Genomic DNA, 24,440 nt, shown 5'->3' on the forward strand with positions numbered 1-24,440 from the left:
CAGCACAGAAACAGGGTCTTCATCCCATCAGGTCCATGCCAACCATTGAGCACCTATTTATACTAACCCTACTTAAACCCCATTCTGTTTAATTCTACTCACATACCCGTCATCTCCCCCCAGATTCTGTCACTCCGCTGCACATTCAGAGCAATTTACGGTGGGCCATTAACCTACCAAACTGCATATCTATGGGATGTGGAAAGAATGCAGAGAACCGCAGGAAATCCATGCAGTTGTGGAGGGAGCCTGCAAACTCCACATAGGCAGTGCTTGAGATCCGGGTTGAACCTGGGTCTCTGGGACTGTGAGGCAGAGACCATCATCTGTGCTACTGCTCAACCCCATTGTTATCAGGTTACAATTCCACATGGAACTACAGACCATTTTAGAGAGGATCGGAGTGATGGAAAAGTTCAAAGATCAAGGAACAACTTTATTCACCATACACATTTACATGTGTTGGGGATTTGCTGTGGTGTGTTGGTCAGGGTGCAACATGCAACACAAAGCAACATTCAACAGTTATTAAGAATAAGGAATTATATAAAAAAAAGGTAGAGGTTAAAGGACGTGTAAAGAATAAAATGTGCATAAATGCATAGGTACCAGCATGTATTTATAAATTAAACAGCATTATAAAAATGGGTTAAGGCATCTGCAGTGCAGTGCAGTGATGGGAGTAATAGATAGAAGGTGTGTGGAGGGCTAATTTATATGGTTAATCAGATTAACTGCCTAGGGGGAAGAAGGAATTGGTCCATGCTGGCCTGGACTTCTGCCTAGTTCTATCTAACTGCACCTGAACCTGAACCATTGCCCTCTATACCCCTCTCAACGATGTACCTATGGCATGGAAGGTAAATGTTGGGATTGCAAAGGCTGAGGATGTGGGAATGGGAGATTGGAGGAGAAAGTTGGGCTTAGTGAGTTTGGGGTGTGACAGAGAGGGTGGGGGAAGGGTGAGTGTAATATACAGTGAGAGGGATAGCATGGAATGCTCTGACTCTGGGAAAGATCAGAGTGCTGGGGATTTTGGGGGAATGAACGTGTTTGGAAGTTTAATGTACTGAGCAGACACAGACTCCCCTTTAGGAGCTGTCAGACAAACCACTATCTCCAGAAGGAACTAGCTGAAGCAAACGCAAGTCAAAAAATATTTGGCTTCCTTTGCTGTGAGAAAGATCTCTTGTTGGGCTGTCTGCCCATTTATGGCCTCACACTGAAGCTGAACAGGGCCTCTGCTCTTAGCCCTGCAGTTCTTCTCCCCCTTCAAGAACAGAACCAAGAAATTGTCTTAAAAAGGTAACAGTTTCAGCCTCACAGTTTACTGAAGAGATTGTTTATCTTGTATGCTGACAGTAAGTTAAGTAGGTGGAACTTCAATAAACAAAGTATCTGTCAAACAATAGTAATTCTGCACTTTTGATTTGCAAGCAATTTTCTTCCTTCCATCTCAGATCCTTTGCTTACATTTTGTTTCCGTGTTTATCCATCACCGACATCCAGCTGAATGTAAATTACTGTGCCTGGTCCAGGGTAGACACTCAGGACAGATCAGAGATCCAGTACTCATCCTTCAGTGGAGCGTGGTTCTCTTTTCTCTCTGCTTCAGTGAATCCCTGTTCTTGAAGTAAAACTCCACCCTGTAGTGGAGGAAATCTGGCATCTTATTGGTGCACAGCAAGATCCTATTGAAAACAAACAATAGAAAATCTGCAGATGCTGGAAATCTGAGCAAAAGCACAAAGTGCTGGAGGAACTCAGCTGGTCAGGCGGCATCACTGGAAAGGAATAAACTGTAGACACTTCTGGCCAAAACCCTTCATCAGGACTGGAATGGAAAAGAGAAGCAGCCACAATAAGAAAATGAGGGGCGGGGTTTATGAAGGGAGAAGCAGGGAGGTGATAGTTGGGGAAGGTAAGGGGCTGAAGAAGAAGGAATCTGATAAGAGCTTTGGGAAATAGGGCACCAGAGGGAGGTGATGGGCAAGTAAAGAGAAGAGAAAGGGTAACAGGGGTGTCAGAATGGGGAGTGGAAAAACAGAGAAGATGTGAGAGGAGAAATGACTAAGTTAGATCAATGTTTATACCGTCTCCTCTCTTCTCAATTAACATAGAACATAGAAATCTACAGCACATTACAGGCCTTTCAGCCCACAATGTTGTGCCGACCATGTAACCTACTCTAGAAACTGCCTAGAGTTTCCCTAGCCCATAGCCCTCTATTTTTCTAAGCTCCATGTACCTATCTAAGAGGCTCCTAAAAGACCCTATTGTATCCACTTCCACCATCGCTGCCGGCAGTGCATTCCATGCACCCACCACTGGTCACCAACCTCCATGCAGAATACGAACCATCTACAACCACCCTTCGCCTTCTGTGGGCAAGCCAATTCTGGATCAACAAATCAAGGTCTCCTTGGATCCCATGCCTCCTTACTTTCTGAAGGAGCCTTGCATAGGTAACCTTATCAAATGCCTTACAGAAATCCAGATACACTGCTCTGCCTTCATCCATGTGTTCTGTTACATCTTCAGAAAATTCAATCAGACTCGTAAGGCACAACCTGCTTTCGACAGAGCCATGCTGACTATCGCTAATCAGATTATGTCTCTCCAAATGCTCATAAATCTTACCACTCAGGATCTTCTCTAACCAGTGAAGTCAAACTCACTGGCCTATAATTTCCTGGGTTATCTCTCCTCCCTTTCTTGAACAAGAGAGCAACATTTGCAACCCTCCAATCCTCTGGTACTTCTCCCTTCCCTATTGATGATGCAAAGATAATTGCAGGAGGCTCAGCAATCTCCTCCCTCGCTTCCCACAGTAGCCTAGGGTATATCTCATCTGGGCCTGGTGACTTAACTAACTTAATGCTTTTCAAAAGCTCCAGCACATCCTCTTTCTTAATGTCTATATGCTCAAGTGTTTCAGTCCATTGTAAGTCATCCCCACAATTGCCAAGATCTTTTTCCCTGGTGAATACTGAAGCAAAGTACTCATTAAGTACCTCTGCTATCTCTTCCAACTCTGTGCACACGTTTGCACTATCACACCTGATTGGTCCTATTCTCATATGGCTCATCCTCTTTCTCTTCGCATAACGTGTAAAATGCCTTGTGATTTTCCTCAATCCTGCTCACCAAGGCCTTCTCTTGGCCCCTTTTGGCTCTCCTAATTCCATTCTTAAGCTTCTTCCTAGCAAGCTTGTAATTTTCTAGAGCTCTAACAGTACCTAGTTTCTTGAACCTTTCGTAAACTTTTCTTCTTAGCTAGATTTTCTACATCCTTTTTACATCATGGGTCTTTAATGCTACTGTCCTTTCCTGCCTCAATGGAACATACCTATGCAGAACTCCATGCAAATGGTTCCTGGACATTTGCCACAATTCTTCCGTGCATTTCCCTGAGAACATCTGTTCCCTAGTTCCTGCCTATTAGCGTCATATTTCCTCCTACCCCTATTAAATGTTTTCCCAAATTGTCTGCTCCTTTCCCTCTCCAGCGCTATGGTGAAGGAGATAGAGTTGTGGTCTCCTCCAAAATGCTCTCCCACCGAGAGATCTGACACCTGACTGGATCCATTTCCCAATATCAGATTAAGTTCAACCTCTAATTGGTTTATCTACATATTGCTTCAGGAAACCTTCCTGAACACACCTAACAAACTCCACCCCTGTGCTAAGGAGATGCCAGTCAATATTAGGAAAGTTAAAATCTCCCATCACAACAACCCTATTATTATTGCAGCATTCCAGAATCTGCCTCCCTATCTGCTCCTCAATGTCTCTGTTACTAATGGGGGGGTCTATAAAAAACACCAAGTAGAGTTATTGTCCCCTTCCGATTTCTAACATCCACCCACACTGACTTAGTAGACTTCCTCCTTCTCTGCAGCCGTGACATTATTCCTAATTAGCAATGCCATGCCCCCACCTCTTTTGCCTCCCTCTCTGTTCTTTTTAAACCCAAATGCAATGTTGGCAGTTATAGTATATTACAAGGGGAATAGAACATAAAAACAAGGAGATAATGCTGAGACCTTATAAAACACAAGTTAGGTCGCACTTTTTGAATTGAATTGAATTAACTTTATTACTTACATCCTTCCGTGCTTCAATACATGAGGAGTAAACATCTTTACATTATGTCTCCATCTAAATGTGCAATGTGCAAGTTATAGGAATTTATAATAAATAGTATGTACAACAATATAACACAGAAATACAGTTGTAACTGCATGAATTAATCAGTCTGATGGCCTAGTGGAAGAAGCTATCCCGGAGCCTGTTGGTCCTGGCTTTCATGCTGCAATACCGTTTCCCAGATGGTAATAGCTGGTTTGTGGTTGGGGTGACTCAGGTCCCCAATGATCCTTTGCAATGTTTTTACACGCCTGTCTTTGTAAATGGCCTGAATAGTGGGAAGTTCACATCTTACAGATGTGCTGGGCTGTCCGCACCACTCTCTGCAGAGTCCTGTGATTGACCAAAGTATGGTTCCCATACCAGGCAGTGATGCAGCCAGTCAGGATGCTCTCAATTGTGCCCCTGTAGAAAGTTCTTAGGATTTGAGGTGAAGGAGGCGCTGTTGTGCCTTCTTCACCACACAGCTGGTATGTACAGACCATGTGAGATTCTTGGTGATGACCCGATGTGCTGAGTGACCTAATTCTGCTCCTGTGTCTTATGGTCTTATGGTTTCATAATCTTTGTCACAATTTGTGCAGAAATTCACAAAATGCTACGTTGGGGCTTTGGGCTTGTGGCAAAGGCAAGGGGCAAATTAGATAGTGCTGACTCAATGTATCAAAGGACATTGTACCTGTCTAGAACTCTAATGAAAAACTCACCATTTTGTTCAAACCCTTGCATACTTCCTTATCTCCAAGCCTTCCGCAAATCCCAGAACTATCTGAAATTAAATATTTATTTTGTATTATATTTTTGTTTCCCCATGACAAAGGTGGACACTCTAATGCAGTGTCACTGTCTTTTCCAGATCTTTGCATTTTCCCAGCTTATCTTTGCCATCCTCCACTGCTCTGTAGTGGCCATTCCCTCAGCTGCCAAGACCCTAAGCTCTTGGATTCACTCCCTAAATTCTTCCTGTCTGTCCCTCATTCCTTCCTTAAGGGTTTCAATAAACCTGGCTCTTTATCTGGGATCTTGACCATCCATCCTCCTATCTCCTCTCCCTTGTTCCAATGAAGTGTTTCCATTTAAGGTTCCAGATTTGTAACTAAATAAAAGGGAGTGAATGGAAATAAGAGGGAAGACAAAATCAGTGAAGTAGCAGAGAGCTGTTGGTGAAAGGTGAAAGGAAAAGGGTAGACCTGACTAAAACAAGGTGTAGAAGATGGAGTATACTGTCTGTGAAGGGGAATAAGAAGTCAACATTTTAGGCCAAAACCTGTTCATCAGGACTGTATGAAGAGTTTTGGCCCAAAATGTTGGCTGTTTGTTCCCCTCTGTAGAAGCTGCCTGACTTGCAGAGTTCCTCCAGCATTTTGTATCTGCTGTTCAAGATTTCCAGCGTCTACAGAATCCCTTACATTTAACACTCGCCGTGATCTGCAGGAAACAACAAACAGATTGAACAAGTAATAATTTACCACCATCATTTTCAGCAAACTAGGGTACTTTGAATTCAATGAAACCAAATATCAGAAGTTGTTGTTAGAGTTCAGTGGTTGTTTTATTGAGTTTTAATGCAAGTGCACAAAGATTTGTACAGCAATTAAAGTGCAGTAGCTGCTAGACTGACGCTTAATGTAAGCGATAACACATTTTGTACCCTGGAGGACTGATATTAAGCCAAATTTCAACAAACTTAATTATGAAATTTAAAATGCAGTAAAATGGATTTATGAGCATTTTTTAACAATGTAAAACTTATCAACAAAAACATCAGTAAAAAAATATTGTGCATGTTGGAATTAGAATCGAACATATAACAGAGAAAACCTACAGCACAATACAGGCCCCTTGGCCCACAAAGCTGTGCTGAACATGTCCTTACCTTAAAAATTACCTAGGATTATCCATAGCCTTCTATTTTTCTAAGCCTCATGTACCTATCCAGAAGTCTCTTAGAAGACCCTATCGTTTCCGCCTCCACCGCCGTCACCGGCAGCCCATTCCACGCACTCACCACTCTCTGCATAAAAAGACTTACCCCTGACATCTCCTCTGTACCTACTTCCAAGCACCTTAAAACTGTGCCCTCTCGGGCTAGCCATTTGATCCCTGGGAAAAAGCCTCTGACTATTCACACGATCAATGCCTCTCATCATCTTGTACATCTCTATCAGGTCACCTCTCATCCTCCATCGCTCCAAGGAGAAAAGGCCTAGTTCAATCAACCTATTCTCATAAGGCATGCTCCCCAAACCAGGCAACATCGTTGTAAATCTCCTCTGCACCCTTCCTACGGTTTCCACATCCTTCCTGTAGTGAAGTGACCAGAACTGAGCACAGTACTCCAATAGGAGTCTGACCAGGGTCCTATATTGCTGCAACATTACCTCTTGGCTCTTAAACTCAATCCCATGATTGATGAAGGCCAATGCACCATATGCCTTCTTAACCACAGAGTCAACCTGCGCAGCAGCTTTGAGTGTCCTATGGACTCAGATCCCAAGATCCCTCTGATCCTCCACACTGCCAAGAGTCTTACCATTAATGCTATATTCTGCCATCATATTTGACCTACCAAAATGAAATACCTCACACTTATCAGGGTTGAACTCCATCTGCCACTTCTCAACCCAGTTTTGCATCCTATCAATGTCCCGCTGTAACCTCTGACAGCCCTCCACACTATCCACAACACCCCCATCCATTCTGTCATCAGAAAATTTACTAACCTATCCCTGCACTTCCTCATCCAGGTCATTTATAAAAATCACGAAGAGTAGGGGGTCACAGAACAGATCCCTGAGGCACACCACTGGTCACCGACCTCCATGAAGAATATGACCCGACTACAACCAGTCTTTGCCTTCTGTGAGCAAGCCAGTTCTAGATCCACAAAGTAGTGTCTCCTTAGATCCCATGTCTCCTTACTTTCTCAATAAGCCTTGCATGGGGTACCTTATCAAATGCCTTGCTGAAATCTATATACACCACAACTACTGCTCTACCTTCATCAATGTGTTTAGTCACATCCTCAAAAAATTCAGTCAGGCTCATAAGGCATGACCTGCCTTTGACAAAGCCATGCTGACTATTCCTAATCATATCAACCAACACACATCAAAGTTGCTGGTGAACGCAGCAGGCCAAGCAGCATCTATAGGAAGAGGCGCAGTCGATGTTTCAGGCCGAGACCCTTCGTCAGGACTAACTGAAGGAAGAGTGAGTAAGGGATTTGAAAGCTGGAGGGGGAGGGGGAGATGCAAAATGATAGGAGAAGACAGGAGGGGGAGGGATAGAGCCGAGAGCTGGACAGGTGATAGGCAAAAGGGGATACGAGAGGATCATGGGACAGGAGGTCCGGGAAGAAAGACGGGGGGGGGGGGACCCAGAGGATGGGCAAGAGGTATATTCAGAGGGACAGAGGGAGAAAAAGGGGAGTGAGAGAAAGAATGTGTGCATAAAAATGAGTAACAGATGGGGTACGAGGGGGAAGTGGGGCCTAGCGGAAGTTAGAGAAGTCAATGATCATGCCATCAGGTTGGAGGCTACCCAGACGGAATATAAGGTGTTGTTCCTCCAACCTGAGTGTGGCTTCATCTTTACAGTAGAGGAGGCCGTGGATAGACATGTCAGAATGGGAATGGGATGTGGAATTAAAATGTGTGGCCACTGGGAGATCCTGCTTTCTCTGGCGGACAGAGCGTAGATGTTCAGCAAAGCGGTCTCCCAGTCTGCGTCGGGTCTCACCAATATATAAAAGGCCACATCGGGAGCACCGGACGCAGTATATCACCCCAGTCGACTCACAGGTGAAGTGATGCCTCACCTGGAAGGACTGTTTGGGGCCCTGAATGGTGGTAAGGGAGGAAGTGTAAGGGCATGTGTAGCACTTGTTCCGCTTACACGGATAAGTGCCAGGAGGGAGATCAGTGGGGAGGGATGGGGGGGGACGAATGGACAAGGGAGTTGTGTAGGGAGCGATCCTCCCGATGTGGCCTTTTATATATTGGTGAGACCCGACGCAGACTGGGAGACTGCTTTGCTGAACATCTACGCTCTGTCCGCCAGAGAAAGCAGGATCTCCCAGTGGCCACACATTTTAATTCCACATCCCATTCCCATTCTGACATGTCTATCCACGGCCTCCTCTACTGTAAAGATGAAGCCACACTCAGGTTGGAGGAACAACACCTTATATTCCGTCTGGCTAGCCTCCAACCTGATGGCATGAACATTGACTTCTCTAACTTCCGCTAGGCCCCACCTCCCCCTCGTACCCCATCTGTTACTCATTTTTATGCACACATTCTTTCTCTCACTCTCCTTTTTCTCCCTCTGTCCCTCTGAATATACCTCTTGCCCATCCTCTGGGTCAACCCCCCCCCCTTGTCTTTCTCCCTAGGCCTCCTGTCCCATGATCCTCTCGTATCCCCTTTTGCCTATCACCTGTCCAGCTCTCGGCTCTATCCCTCCCCCTCCTGTCTTCTCCTATCATTTTGCATCTCCCCCTCCCCCTCCAGCTTTCAAATCCCTTACTCACTCTTCCTTCAGTTAGTCCTGACGAAGGGTCTCGGCCTGAAACGTCGACTGCGCCTCTTCCTATAGATGGTGCTTGGCCTGCTGCGTTCACCAGCAACTTTGATGTGTGTTGCTTGAATTTCCAGCATCTGCAGAATTCCTGTTGTTTTTATTCCTAATCATATTATGCCTCTCCAGTGTTCATAAATCCTGCCTCTCAGTATCTTCTCCATCAACTTACCAACCACTGAAGGAAGACTCACTGGTCTATAATTTCCTGGGCTATCTCTGCGCCCTTTCTTGAATAAGGGAACAACATCCACAATCTTCCAATCCTCCAGAACCTCTCCCGTCCCAGAAATAAAATATGTGAATTACTAGGCAGCACTCTGCAGTAACAGAAACAGAGATAATGCTTCATCTTTGACCTGAAGTATCAATGGTGCTTCTCTTTCCTCACATGCTGCCTGATTTGCTGAGTGCTTGAAAGCAGTTTAATTTTTACCTAGTCAGCTGTGTCACAGTAAGTTTACATCGAAAGGAAGGAGCGTGCTGCACAAGTTTAATTGGATCTTCTAAATGGAAGCACATCTAAGAGACACAGTGGCCAGCAACAGGATTGTGGTTAATTAACACTGAGAAGGGCATTATTTAGGTGGTGGAATTTGCCACACACTGAATTCCTTCACAGCAGAAGTGAAAATTTTGATAACCAGACATGCTTCATTTACTGTGCTGTTAAGACTATAACTATTTCAAGATTCAAGTTCTTCAATTGACATTCTTCGGTATGCAAGTGTAAAGGAGAACAAAATTGTTGTTACCCCAGATCCTACACAGCATAAAAAACACTATAAGCATTAAAAAATAATCAAAATATAACAGCAATTCTATAAAGCATGTAACTGTAAGTAACTGTTTGAGGGTGGCTGTATGTATGTCAGGTTAGATTACTCTATATCCACAGACTGATTATACTGTACGTACATAAAGTGACGCTAGGTACAGGACTACCTGTACATAAGGTGACTTTGACAAGAAATGATAGGTGAATGGGGGGGATGAAAGGGGTGGAGAGGGACTGTGGAGAGGAGTGTGTCAGTGCAGGTATGAGGTGTGAAGTGTGAGTGTAAAGTGACAGTGAATGGGGGGGTTGAAGGGGGTGGTGAGAGACTGGAGAGGATGAAAGGTGCTGAGGGGCTGCTATGTGTATAGTGGTGGTGGGGCATGTGGAGGGGTGGGTTAGGGGCAGAGGTGTTGATCAGCCTTACTGCTTGGGGGAAGTAACTGTTTTTGAGTTAGGTTGTCCTGGCACAGATGCTGTGTAGCTTCCATGCTGATGTGAGAGGGGCAAACAGTCCATGAGCTGAGAGGGTGCTATCCTTCACGATATTGCTTATTTGTCTTCATCTCCAGCTATTCTCTTCTTCACAAATCTCCGTACACTATAATCTTGCTTGTTTCTTGACTGGAGACTAGGCACTGATGGTTAACTGTCTCCTCATTACATTGAACAGAAACCCTTCTTTTATGGATCAGACCATGACGCTGCACGAAGGTCAAGCTTTGGAAATCCTTGAAGGTGTTTACAAGAGCCTGGTTGTCGATAAGCCCAAATCCTGGGCTGACTGTGTCGCCTGGGCCAGGAGACACTGGGAGACACAGTACAACAACATCATCCGTCAACTGTTGCACATCTTCCCACCCAAGCAGGTAATAGTTTGAGGCTGGGGGTGGACTGCAGACAGTAAGGATGTCTGGGACAGTGGAATCATTCAGAGTTTCAGCACTGCAACTGAACAAGTGTGATTGCTCTGGGAGCAGGGAGTTTTTTATGTGGAGGCTTGTCACAAACTGAGCAGTGTTTCTGTAAGATAGATAACAGATTTTTTTTCCCTGCATGCTATCAGGGTTACCTAAAGGTAACGTGTACTGCAACAATGTTCAACATAACATACCACCTTACACAAAAGTGTAATTGGAATTTCTTTTCATCCTCATTGTGCTTGAGATTTCATTTTAAGCATTTCGCTAAGGGCACCTGGTAGTTGACGTTTGACCACTTGATACCTTCCTGTAGTGGCAATTTGTTCATTTCTGGCCATTAAAGTCAGGCTTGAGGAGGAATACTGTAACCACATGAGATTCCGTAGACATAGGAATCTTGAACAACATAGACAAAATTCTGGAGGAACTCAGCAAGACAGGCAGCATCTATAGAGTGTCTGAACAGTGAATACCTTGGGTCAAGCTGCTCCATCCATTCCCGATGAAGAGTCTTGGCCCAAAATGTCAACTGTTTATTCCCCTCCAACGTCAAAGCAAATTTATTATCAAAGTACATATATGTCACTGTATAGAACTCAGATTAATTTTTTACAGGAATTCACAGTAAGTAAAAGAAACACAATATAATCAATGAAAAATCGCACCCAACATGACGGACAGACAATCAAAGTGCAATCGTCAAAAACCTTGAAAATACAATACAGAAGGAAACAATAGTAAATATATAAATAATGATCTCTATCTTCTCCACCTTGTTTTAGTTGGCTCTACCCTATCCCTTTCACCTTTCACCAGCATCTCTCTGCTATTTCACTGATTTTGTCTCCTTTCATTTCCTTCCCTCCCTTTCATTTAACTGCAAATCTGGAACCATGAATGGAGGCTCTTCATAGGAGTGATGGAGATGAGATAGTCTGTTGGATGGTCAAGAATCCAGATAAATAAACTGATTAGAAAGGCTGGTTCTGATGTAGGGGTCAAACTGGACACACTGGAGGCTGTGGTAGAACAAAGGACCCTATGGAAAATCCTGGCAATTCTGGACAATGTTTCGCACCCTCTGCATGCCACATTGGCTGATTAGATGAGCACTTTTAGTAACAGACTAAGACAACTGCACTGCTCCAAAGAGCACTATATGAGATCGTCCTTACCCTCAGCCATTAGGCTCTATAATGAGTCAACCTGTAGCCAGGGAAGTGATGACCCCCCACCCCCACCCCCGTTAGACTGTTCGTGGTAACGTATTATTTATTCTTTGTACTTCTCTTCTAATATTTATATCTGTGTACTTGTAATGCTACTGTGACACTGTAATTTCCTTTGGGATCAATAATGTATCTATCTATCTATCTAAAGAGCCAGGTTAATGGAGGTCCTTAAGGAAGGAGTAAGGGACAGAGAGAACAATTTTATGGGTCTTTTGCTTCTAAAATTACATTGGACTTCTAAAAGGAAGGGCCCAGCACTGTAATCCAACCACACCACCTCTTCTCCACCGGCAACTAATGAAAGGACATTGTGATTAGCTGGGATTTTTCACATTTTTTTTTCATTACTGGTCCATAACCGAATCAGAAAATCCTTTACTGAAGTTAAATTAACTTGTATCAGAATCAGATTTATTATCACTTTCGTATGGTATGAAATCTGTTGTTTTGCGGCAACAGTACAGTGCAATACATAAAAAATGTATAAGTTACCTCAAGGAATATAAATAAAATAAGTAGGGCAAAAAGAGCAAAAAGTGAGGTATTGTCCATTCCGAAATCTGATGGCAGAGGTGAAGAAGCTGTTCCTGAAATGCTGGGTGTCTGTCATCAGGCTTCTGTACTTTCTCCTTGATGGTAGCAATGAGAAGAGGGCATGTCCTAGCTGATGGATGCTGCATACCTGGGGCATCGCCTTTTGAAAGTATTCTGACTGCTAATGCCCAAGATCTTCAGAGATGTTGACACCTAGAAACTTGAAACTGTTCACTGCTGATTCATCCATGAGAACACGTGTGTGTTCCCTTGACTTGCCCTTCCTGAAGCTCAAAATCATTTCTTTCGTGTTACTGATGTTGAGTGCCAGATTGTTGTTGTGACATGCTTGAGATGGTTTAATTAGCTGCTGTTGCATTTTAATTTCTTCAGGTCCCTTTCTCCCTTTTGTCAACACCTGAAATTATGATACTGTAGCCATTAGTAAGAGGCGCAGGACTGGCAGCGAAATATTCCGGGGTTCCAGTGTTTTAGATGTGACAGAGCAGAACTGATTAAAGGAGGATGGGTGTCCTTACTAGTCAGGGAAAGTGTCACAATAGCACTCAGTCAGGACAGACTGGAGAATTCGTCTAGTGAGGTGATATGGGTGGACCTGAGGAATAAGAAAGGTTAATGGGGCTATATTACGGACTAACCAATATTCTGCAGGATTTAGAGGAACAAATTTGTGGAGAGAATGCAGACTTGAAAGAAATATAAGGTTGTTATAGTAGGTAATTTTAACTTTCCACATATTGACTGGAACTCCCATACTGTAAAAGAACTAAATGGGATTGAGTTTGTCAAATGTGTTGAGGAAAATTTCCTTTATCAGTACTTAGAAGTCCCAACAAGAGAGTGTGTGCTACTTGATTTGCTTTTTGGGAATGAGACAAGGCAGGTGACATGTTTTGTAGGGGAACACTTTGCATCTAGTGATCATAATGCCATTATTTTCAAAGTAAATATGGAAGAAAAGTAGGTCAAGTCCACAGGCTGAGTTTCTAAATTGGAGAAAGGCCAATTTCCATGGTATCAGGAAGGATCTGGCAAGTGTGGATTGGGACAGGCTGTTTTCTGGCAAAGTGTCAGTACCTCCAGTTGAACTCTGTCTTTTTGTGTGTTTTCCCCCTAGCTGTCAGTCTGTGGTTTTGTATTGCCATGTACTCCTGTCCCCATTCTTGCTCTACTTCGGCCCTTGTATTACTGAATACTCCGTCTCTCATCTGCTTCTCATTATTACATGTATTGCTGCCACTTCTGTCTCATCGTGCTCCACCTATCATCTGCTTCTCTGTTTATTGCTCAGTGTATTTCAGTCCTGTGTTTTCAACTGTTGTTGCCAGATTATGCCAGTGAATTTTCCTGAGCCTTTCCAGTATTCGTATCTGTACTCTGTCATTCTGAATATCGATTCTGCCTGTTTCCTGATTCTGGTTTTTGGATTTCTCTGGATGTTTTGATCTCTGCCTGAACTTTGACTTTGTTCGCACCTCAGGATTTGTTACTCAATTAGTATCACTGTGCGCACAGTACTGGGTCTGCGATTGGATCCCTGCTTCAGCGTCCTGACACAAAGGTGTACTTGGTAAGTGGGAGGCCTTCAAAAGTGTAAATTTGAGTGTGCGAAGCTTGTATGTGCCTGTCAGAATAAAAGATAAAGACAACAGGTTTAGGGAACCTTGGTTTTCAAGAGATAATGAGGCCCTGGTTAAGAAAAAAAAGAGGTGATAGCAGGTAGGGACATATGAGGCACTTAGGGAGAATAAGAAATGCAAAAGAACACTTTAATGAAATCAGGAGGGCTAAACAAAAGCATAAGGTTGCCCTAGCAGAGAATGGGAGGGAGAATCCCAAGGGATTTTACGATACAGTGGGTTAAGAACAAAAAGGATTGCAAGGGACAAAATTGGTTCTCTAGAAGATCAGATTGGTAATCCATGCATGGAAACATGAATGGGGGAGATTTTTAAATGGATTTTTTTGCATCTGTATTTACTTGAGGGATGGACACAGAGTCTATAGAAGTGAGGCAAAGTAGCATCAACTTCATAGTCCCTATACAGCTTACAGAAGAGGAAGTGTTTGCTGTCTTGAAGCAAATTAGGGTGGATAAATCCCCAGGCCTGACAAAGTGTTCCTTCGGATCAGCAAATTTGCAAATGACACCAAGGTTGGGGTGTGGTGGACATCAAGAAAGACGTGTAGAAATTGCTGGGCTCTAGCAGAGATATTTAAATAGTCCTTGGTGACAGATGAGGTACTGGTGGATTAGGGGATAGCTGATATTTAAGAAATGCTTAAGGGGTGATGATGTTTAAGAAAGGCTCTAAAAATGTATGGGGAAATTATAGGCTGGTGAACCTGATATCAGTAGTGGGAAAGTTATTAGAAGGTATTCTAAAGGGACCTGATATGAAGACATGGATATTAGGGATAGTCAGCATGGCTTTGTACATGGTAGGTTGTGTCTAACCCATCTTATAGATATTTTTAGAGGACATTACCAAGAAATTTGATTGAGGCAAGACAGTGGATGTTGTCTATATGGACTTTAGCAAGGCATTTGACAATGTCCTACACAAGAGGTTAGTCAAGAAAGTTCACTCACTTGGCATTCAAGATGAGATAGTAAACCAGATTTGACATTGGGAGAAGCCAGAGGTGGTATTAAATGGTTGCCTCTCCGACTGGAGGCCTGAGACTTATGGAGTGCTGCAGGGATCAGTGCTGGGTCTATTCTTGTTTAGCATCCAGATCACTGAATAGATGACAATGTGGTTAACTGGATCAGCAGTAGAACAAAGCGATCTGGGAATACAGGTCCATAATTCATTGAAAGTGGTGTCACAGGTAGATAAGGTCGTAAAGAAAGCTTTTGACACATTGGCCTTCATAAATCAATGTATTGAGTAAAGGAGATGGGATGATATGTTGAATTTGTGTAAGATGTTGGTGAGGCCTAATTTGGAGTGTTGTGTGCAGTTTTAGTCACCTACGTACAGGAAAGATATAAGTAAGATTGGAAGAGCACAGAGAAAATTTTCAAAGATATTGCTGGGACTGGAAGACTTGAGTTATAAGGAAAAATTGGTTAGGGCTTTATTCTTTGTCACATAAAAGACTAAGCGGAGATTTGATAGAGGTACTGTATACAAAATTATGAGTTGTATAGATAAGGTAAATGCAAGCAGGCTTTTTCCACTGCATTTGGATGAGACTACAACTAGGTTAAAGGTGAAAAGTTTAAGGGGAACATGAGGGGAAACTTCTTCACTCAGAGGGTCATTAGAGTGTGGAATGATCTGCCAGCGCAAGTGGTGCATGTGAGCTTGATTTCAACGTTTAAGAGAAGATTAGCTAGGTAGATGGATGGTAGGGGTGTGGAGGGCTATTGTCCTGGTGCAGGTCAATGGGACTAGGTAGCTTAAATGGTTCAGTGTGGACTAGATGGACCACAGGTCCTGTTTCTGTGACGCTATGGCTCTAACATAGAACATGTTAATACAGAACAGGGCCTCTGTCCCACAATGTCTGTGCTGAACATAATGGCAAATTAAACTGTTCCTTTCTCCCAGCACAAGATCCACATCTCTACATTCCCTTGTTATTGATATGTTTGTCTAAAAGGCCTCTTAAGTGTGACAGTCCTCTTCCACCAACACTCCCGGCAGCACATTCCACTCACCTACCAGTCCCTGTGTAAAAACAAAACTGTTCCCCACATCTTTGTTAAACTTCCCACTTCTCACCTTAAAGTTATGCTCTCTTGGATTTGATATTTCTTTCCTGGAGAAGAAGAGTCTGGTTGTTCACATTATCTACATAGCTCCACTTTAGATAGCTCAATCTGCTATACTCCAGGGAAGGTTTCAACCTCTTCTTGTAACCCAAGCCCTCCTGTCCCAGTAATATCATCATGAATCTTTTCTGCACCCATTCAAGCTTAATGACATCCTTCCCACAGCCAGCCAACCAGAACTTTTTACAGTACTCTGACTGTAATCTTAAATTCAAGTCCAAGTTTATTTTCATTCAACTGTATACATGTATACCACCAAACAAAACAATGTTCTTCCTGACCAAGGTGCACAACGCAGTATATATCACTCACACACATAATGTATAAAGTAATATCACCATAAATAAATTAAAAAATAATAAGGTGCATATACGATACAAGTTTAAGAAGTAAACTGTATAAAGCTACTGCTGCCACTTCATACATAGAAACATAGAAACATAGAAAATAGGTGCAGGAGTAGGCCATTCAGCCCTTCGAGCCTGCACCGCCATTTATTATGATCATGGCTGATCATCCAACTCAGAACCCCGCCCCAGCCTTCCCTCCATACCCCCTGACCCCCGTAGCCACAAGGGCCATATCTAACTCCCTCTTAAATATAGCCAATGAACTGGCCTCAACTGTTTCCTGTGGCAGAGAATTCCACAGATTCACCACTCTCTGTGTGAAGAAGTTTTTCCTAATCTCAGCCCTAAAAGGCTTCCCCTTTATCCTCAAACTGTGGCCCCTCGTTCTGGACTTCCCCAACATCAGGAACAATCTTCCTGCATCTAGCCTGTCCAATCCCTTTAGGATTTTATATGTTTCAATCAGATTCCCCCTCAATCTTCTAAATTCCAACGAGTACAAGCCCAGTTCATCCAGTCTTTCTTCATATGAAAGTCCTGCCATCCCAGGAATCAATCTGGTGAACCTTCTTTGTACTCCCTCTATGGCAAGGATGTCTTTCCTCAGATTAGGGGACCAAAACTGCACACAATACTCCAGGTGTGGTCTCACCAAGGCCTTGTACAACTGCAGTAGTACCTCCCTGCTCCTGTACTCGAATCCTCTCGCTATAAATGCCAGCATACCATTCGCCTTTTTCACCGCCTGCTGTACCTGCATGCCCACTTTCAATGACTGGTGTATAATAACACCCAGGTGATGAGACCTGGGAGGTGACAGGGAGTTCAGTAGTCTTGTGGCCTGGGCGAAGAAGCCGTTTTTGTCCTAATGCTACAGTACCTCCTGCCTGATGGTAAGAGGTCAAAGAGAATGTTGGACGGATGGGAGGGATCATTGCCAATGCTGAGTGTCCTATGTATGTAGCACTCATGATAAATATCTCTGATGGGTGGAAGAGACCCCGATGATCCTCTCAGCAGTCCTCACCATTCTCCATAATGGCATGATCAGAAGCCCTACAATTCCTGTGCTCCTGTGAAACTTGCTTCAAGTAAAGATGTGGGTGGGGGGAGGGAGTGGAGCCTCACTCATCTCAATCTCCAAAGGAGTAACTGAACCCAGAATACAAGGACGTCTCTTTTAAAACAGATGAGGTGTGTAGCCCCCCCGGTAAGCCTCAGGCTCGCTCTGCTCATTTTTATCTTCGGCCCCGCCAAACTGGGTAATCAAGTTTGTGTAGATGCTGTGTGATGTACCCCACCACGCCAAATAACAGACAGTACACCATATGCGATTAAATGATGACACTTTATAGATCTTACTGGAACTATGTAATTAATAGAGATACAATATAAAAGGAAAGTAAAGGCTCCAAACTTATCAAAGTTCAACCACTTCGTGCACAACTGTTGGAACTCAATTAACAGGATCTTTGTTCCACCATTTGATCTCCGCCAACCTCCTTGACCCGCCACCTGGGACCAACCACAGTGGTCAACCAGAGCGCGTCTAGTCCGTCCTTCCTCTTCGGTTCTCCTCCCGAAAAATCCTGGGCCTCGGATTCCTGCTCAGCTTACAGCATCGCGTCTCCTCTCTCTGTCCCCATCACGCCTTCTGCCCAAAGCTTGCAAAAACAATAGCTTACAGATACACAAGAAAGAATAACTTCTATCCCAATTGGTTAGAAAAGAATACAATTCTTGTTATCGGTAATTATAACCCAAACAAGCTTCTACCGTTAACTCAGCAGTTAACAGTACAGAGAAGCCATTTTATTAGCCTTAGCAGTAACATAAAAGAAGAAACCCTTACACTCTCCACCCACCAAATCTAGTCATGTCCTCATGACTTCTAAATAACTCGCCAACCCTTCCTGCAGACACAAAAACCTAATCCAGGTACAAACAGTCACATTGCTCCCCAAATAGTAGACCTTAGGGCGCTACATAGGCCAACCTATCTGGGAGTTTCCTAATCCTCCGAGATCTCCGTACCCCCTCACCTAAACCCTTCAGGCTCGGACACTACTGGGGATACCTCGGATCTGCTTGCCAACTCCTCTCAATCTCTAACTCATGCCCCCACTGCAACTCGGAGGCCCCTGTCCCGCATCCAGGGCCCAGCTTCTTTTCCTTCAGGGTCCTGCTATAACCCAGGCTGCCCACAGATAGCCCTCCTCACTATCCCTGACTCAGCGGGAGAAGGGCCAAAAGTCTCTTCCTCAATCAAGGGGAAGTTAGCAAAAGGCAGCATGTACCACAAATCCAGCACATCATCCTTCGAACCCATATTCTTCCCCATTTCCTCGATGGGTAGCTGCTGTTTGATTTTCTCCAAACTGAAGCACTTAGCCTGGGCTGCCTCTGTAGCCTCTTCAGCCTCCTGCAATCGAGACGTCAGATTCTTCAATGACTCCTCTGCCTCCACCTGTAGTCGCAGCAGTTCGGACTCACACTTCGTGGTCATCTCCATCTGGGACACAATTACACCACCAGCTTCTTCCAATCTGTTCTAGATCATTTCTTGAGTTTCTGATGATCCTTTCGAAGGCTGGTCATTGTTTCATCTCTCCGGATTAATTCATCAGTAAATGACCACAGTTTCAGCTCGGAATTCCGTTTCCCCGTCTCCACGTCTCCACTTTGACTAGCGTGGACTCCAATTCTTCAATGGTTGTCCCAAAATTGCAGTACTCTGTCTCTAGCCTGCATTTCTGAGCATTCAGTTCAGCGGTGCAGATCTCCTTACTCAGGAGCTGCGTCCTTCTCCAGACCTGGCACTCTGACAAAGAAATTTTTACTTCGTTAATCCCTCGTCACCCGGGATCCCTCACTCACCTCGCTTCATAGTCTTCCAAGGCGAATCCCAATGCTAGGAGATCATCCAAATACACCAAAACTCCAAACAAGTCCACATCCCCCATGGTCTTCCCCATGCCCCACGGGAAGGTTGCAGGGGCTCCAGATATGCCCTGTGGCATTTTTTCAGACCGGAAGAATCCTAGGGGACCTATAACTGTCACCGTCTCCTTGTTGGCCTCATTCATCGGGATCTGGCAATATCCACTCCTCAGATCCAGCACATTAAACCACATCGCACCTCTCAGACAGACCATCGCGTCTTCGGCCTTCAGGACCGTATACTGCTCAATGACAATGTGCCTGTACAGAGTCCTATAATCCACACACACGCTGCCTACGTCTTCCACGGCTGCAGGGGCCAGTCGCCGCGACTCTCTTTCACCGAAGTGTCTTCAGCGGTCAACTCCCCTCCCTCATGGTATTTCAGAGCGTCTCTTAAGAGGGTCTCACCCTCAGATACTTCCCCTGGGCCGTACCGCCTCCGGCTCTCGTTTAAATTCGGTACTGGCCCAATGCTGCTGCACACGTGCTCACAAGCAACTCGAAACACTGGGTGCATAGACAATGCCCTCAAACAGCTCTCACCCTCCTCTTCCTGTCAGGCCCCCATGCGCCTCCTCATCAGCAGCATGTTGGTCCCCTCCAGAATCAAAACGCTGTCTGTCTCAACAGTGTCCGGACACATCAGCACGAATGATTCACAGCCCTCTGACACTCACACATTGGCCTCCAAGAGCTCCAGTTTCACTGACCAATGACCATCGTCTGGATAACCACTGGCACTGGTACCCCAAATCTCCAGTGCCCTTAATCAAGGGTAAATGCTTCAGAAACTGGTTGTAAAACGAACTGTACAACAACTTGACCTATGCCCCGGTGTCGAGGATGGCTTTAGTATGGCTTCCATCTATCCGTAACGATACCTGAGGGAGTAGTGTCTCTGAGCCTTCAGGAATAGGGTCTATTCCTTTCGGGAGTTCCTTGGTACATTGCTGGGAACGTGTTCCCCCAGAGACCCCAAGCTGTTCCCCCACTGGGCCTCCACTAAGTTTCCCAACACCTCTCTGATCAGCTGAACAACTGAGGGAGGGGCTGATCCCCCTGGCCCCACAAGCAATTTAGCTGCCCCGCCCCCCCAGCCAGAGAAGATACCCTGAAAACTTTCCCCCATTCTCCTGACACAGGAATGGAAAGCCCCCCCCCCCCCAGCAGGTGCTGCATTTTACTTCCAGTCGACCCAAACGCATTTTCCCCTGCTTTCAGATAACTGGCAGCTGTCACTACTGTGGGGTAGTTGGTCCTGACAGTTCTAACACTGTCACCAGCCCGCCTACTCAAACTTTCAACCTATCCCTGCCACTCTCCTTCAACCGAGCACTGCCACTCATGTAACAACTGAGAGATCTGTTCTACCCACATCTCGTGTGCCTCCACCCCTTTAGGGGTGGACATTATCCCAAAAACCAGGCGGAGCCTGCCATAAGCTGGAACATTTATTCGCAGACACTACCTCCGAATCAGACCACTCTTTCCTCTCTCTCCTAACATTATGGACAGTCCATGGCCCCGCCTCACCTGGGGCATCAATAGACACTGGCAGTCCCACCCCCATCTCGTCAGCGCTAGTCTGAACTCGAACAAAGACCTCCGGGGTACCAACAGCCACCCCACCCGACACGCATGCAGTAATAACCAGCAATCCCACAGAGGTACACCAGCTTTCCGCCCCTGCAGCATGCATAATTTAAACAGGGCGATCACGCAGCACCCTACAAAAATCCATATTCTGGACGAGTAACCCCACAATCTAGCCCGCTGGTAAGCCTCAGGTTCACTCAACTCACTTCCGTCTAGGGGAAGCAGCCTTCGGCCCCGCTAAACTGGGTAATCAGTTTGTGTAGATGCTGTGTGATGTACCCCACCACGCCAAATAACAGACAGTACACCATATGTGATTAAATGATTACACTTTATAACTCTTACTGGATCTATAATTAATAGAGATACCATATAAAAGGAAAGTAAAAGGCGCCAATCTTGTCAAAGTTCAACCACTTCGTGCACAGATGTTGGAGCTCAATTAACGGGGTCTTTGTTCCACCATTCGATCTCCGCTGACCTCCTCGACCCCTTACAGGAGGAATTTCTATAGCCAGTGGGTGCTAAATCTATGGAATTCATTGCCGCAGACTGATGTGCAGGCCAAGTCATTGGGTATATTCAAAGCAAAGGCTGGTAAGTTCTTAAGTAGTAAGGGTGTCAAAGATTAAAAGGAGAAGGTAGGAGGATGGGGTTGAGAGGGATAATTAATCAGCTGTGATGGAATGGTGGAGCAGACTTGAATGGCCAACTGGCCTAATTATGCTCTTGTCTCTTATGAGATCCCCCCACATTCTTCTAAATTCCAGTGAATACAGGCCCAAAGCTGCCAAACACTCCTCATATGTTAACCCCTTCATTCCTGGAATCACCCTCATGAACCTCCTCTGGACTCTCTTCACTAACAACACATCCTTTCTTAGATATAGAGCCCAAAACTGCTGACAGTACTCCAAGTGCAGCCTGACTAGTGTCTTATAAAGCCTCAGCATTATCCTTGCTTTTATATTCTATTCTGCTTGAAATAACTGCCAACATTGCATTTGCCTTCTTTACCACAGACGCAATCTGTAAATTAACCTTCTGGGAGTCTTGCAGGAGAACTCCTAAGTCCCTCTGCAGCCCTGATTTTTTTTTGAATTTGCTCCCCATTTAGATAATAGCCCGCACTATTGTTCCTTTTATCAAAATGCATTATCATACATTTCCCAACACTGTATTCCATCTGCCACTTTTTTGCCGATTCTTCCAATTTGTCTAAGTCCTGCTACGATCGCATTGCTTCCTCAGCACTACCAATCACTCCACCTATCTTCATATCATCTGCAAACTTTGCCACAAAGCTATAAATTCCATTATTTGAATCACTGATAAACAATATGAAAAGTAACAGTCCCAATACTGACCCTGAGGAACACCACTAGTCACTGGCAGCCAAGCAGAAAAGGCCCCTTTTATTCCCACTCATTGCTTCCTGCCTAACAGCTATTCTGCTATCCATGCCGGCATCTTTTCTGTAATACCATAGAATTTTATCTTATTGAGTAGATTTTTCAGCAAGATTTCCCTTTACAGAAACCATGCTGACTTTGACGTATTTTATCATTTGTCTCCAAGAACCTTGAAACCTAATCCTTGATTATAGACTCCAACACTTTCTCAGCCACTGAGGTTAGGCTAACTGGCCTATAATTTCCTTTCTTTTGCCTTCCTCCCTTCTTAAAGAGCGGAATGCCATGTGCAATTTTCCAATCTTCCAGAACCTTAACATAAGAACATAAGATATAGGAGCAGGAGTTGGCCATACGGCCCATTGAGCCTGCCCCGCTATTCAATAGGACCATGGCTGATCTGTCCGTAAAATCAGCTCCATCTGCCTGCCTTTTCCCCATAACCCTTAATTACCCTATGTAAAAATCTATCTAACTGTATCTTAAATATATTTCGTGAAGAAGCCTCAACTGCTTCCCTGGGCAGAGAATTCCACAGATTCACCACTCTCTGGGAAAAATAGTTTCTCCTCATCTCTGTCCTAAATCATCTTCCCTGAATCTTGAGGCAATGTCCCCTAGTTCTAGTTCCACCTTCCAATGGAAACAACTTTCCTACTTCTATCTTATCTATCCCTTTCAAAATTTTGTATGTTTCTATCAGATCCCCTCTCATTCTTCTGAATTCCAGAGAGTATAGTCCCAGACAACACAATCTCTCCTCGTAGGTTAACCCCTTCATCTCTGGAACCAACTTGGTGAACCTCCTCTGCACTGCCTCCAAAGCCAGTGTATCCTTCCTCAAGTATGGAGACCATAACTGCACACGGTACTCCAGGTGCAGTCTCACCAGTACCCTGTACAGTTGCAGCATAACCTCCCTGCTCTTAAATTCAATCCTTCTAGCAATGAAGGCCAACATTCCGTTTGCCTTCTTAATAACGTGTTGTACCTGCAAGCCAAATTTTCGCGATTCATGCACAAGCACTCCCAAGTCCCTCTGCGCGACAGCAAGCGGCAATCTTTCACCATTTAAATAATAATCTGCTATTATTCCTTCCAAAGTGGATCTCGCATTTACCAACATTGTATTTCATCTGCCAGACCTTGGCCCACTCACTTAATCCCTCTGCAGCCCCTCCACATCCCCTGTACAATTTGCTTTTCCACTCAGTTTAGTGACATCAGCAAATTTTGCTATGCTACGCTCAGTCCCCTCTTCCAAATCATCAATGTAAATGGTAAACAGCTGCAGGCCCAGCACCGACCCCTGCGGCACCCCACTCACCACTGACTGTCAACCGGAGAAACACCCGGAGAATCGTCTCTGATCTGGGCCGACATTTATGTGCCGGGCGGCACCTAATTAATTAGCTTGTTTATTTCGGCTTTTTCTTAAAGATGTGCTGGGTGCGTCCCGGCTACCACTGCACCCCTGCATGCTTCGCGGCCCAGAGGTTGGGGACTACTGCTTTAATTTATCTCCTAGCTCCCTAAATTCAGCTTGTAGGACTTTATCCTGCTTTCTTCCTATATTGTTAGTACCTATATGCACCATGGCAGATGGTTGCTCACCCTCCCCTTTCAGAATGCCCTGCAGCCTCTCCGAGACATCTCTGACCATTGTACCCGGGAGGCAACACACCATACAGGAGTCCCGTTTGCGGCCACAGAAGCTCCTCTCTATTCTCCTTATCATGGAATCCCCTACCACAACAGCTCCGCCACACTTTTTCTTGCCCTCATGTGCAGTAGAGCCACCCACGGTGCCATGATCCTGGCTACTGCTGCCTTTACCTGATGAGCCATCTCCCCTAACAGACTCCAAAGCGGTATATCTGCTTTGGAGGGAGATGACCGCAGGAGACTTCTGTACTACATTCCTGCTACCACTCTTCCTGTTGGTCACCCATTCCCTATCTTTCCTTAGATGCTTAAACTGCGGTGTGACCAACTCACTAAATGTGCTATCCACAACATTCTCAGCATTTCGGATGCTCCAAAGTCAGTCCATGCACAGCTCCAGTGCCGCCATGCAGTCTACCTTGCCAGAATCAAGTGATTTTTTTGAAGGCTCATAACCAATGCATCTATTATCTCT

At 44.7% G+C, this 24,440-nt stretch overlaps 1 protein-coding gene across 2 annotated transcripts in view; it reads left to right on the forward strand.

Moving 5' to 3' along the window:
* The window catches only part of LOC134356685 (ubiquitin-like modifier-activating enzyme 1), a 470,199-nt gene that overhangs the window by 149,280 nt on the left and 296,479 nt on the right, over positions 1-24,440 (forward strand). For both annotated transcript variants that reach the window (XM_063067717.1, XM_063067718.1), the window contains exon 17: positions 10,179-10,374. In XM_063067717.1, coding sequence (XP_062923787.1) covers positions 10,179-10,374 — 196 coding nt within the window. The remainder of the gene's footprint in view (positions 1-10,178; positions 10,375-24,440) is intronic.

Source organism: Mobula hypostoma, chromosome 15 (genome assembly GCF_963921235.1).
Source record: "Mobula hypostoma chromosome 15, sMobHyp1.1, whole genome shotgun sequence".
NCBI classification, from domain to species: domain Eukaryota; kingdom Metazoa; phylum Chordata; class Chondrichthyes; order Myliobatiformes; family Myliobatidae; genus Mobula; species Mobula hypostoma.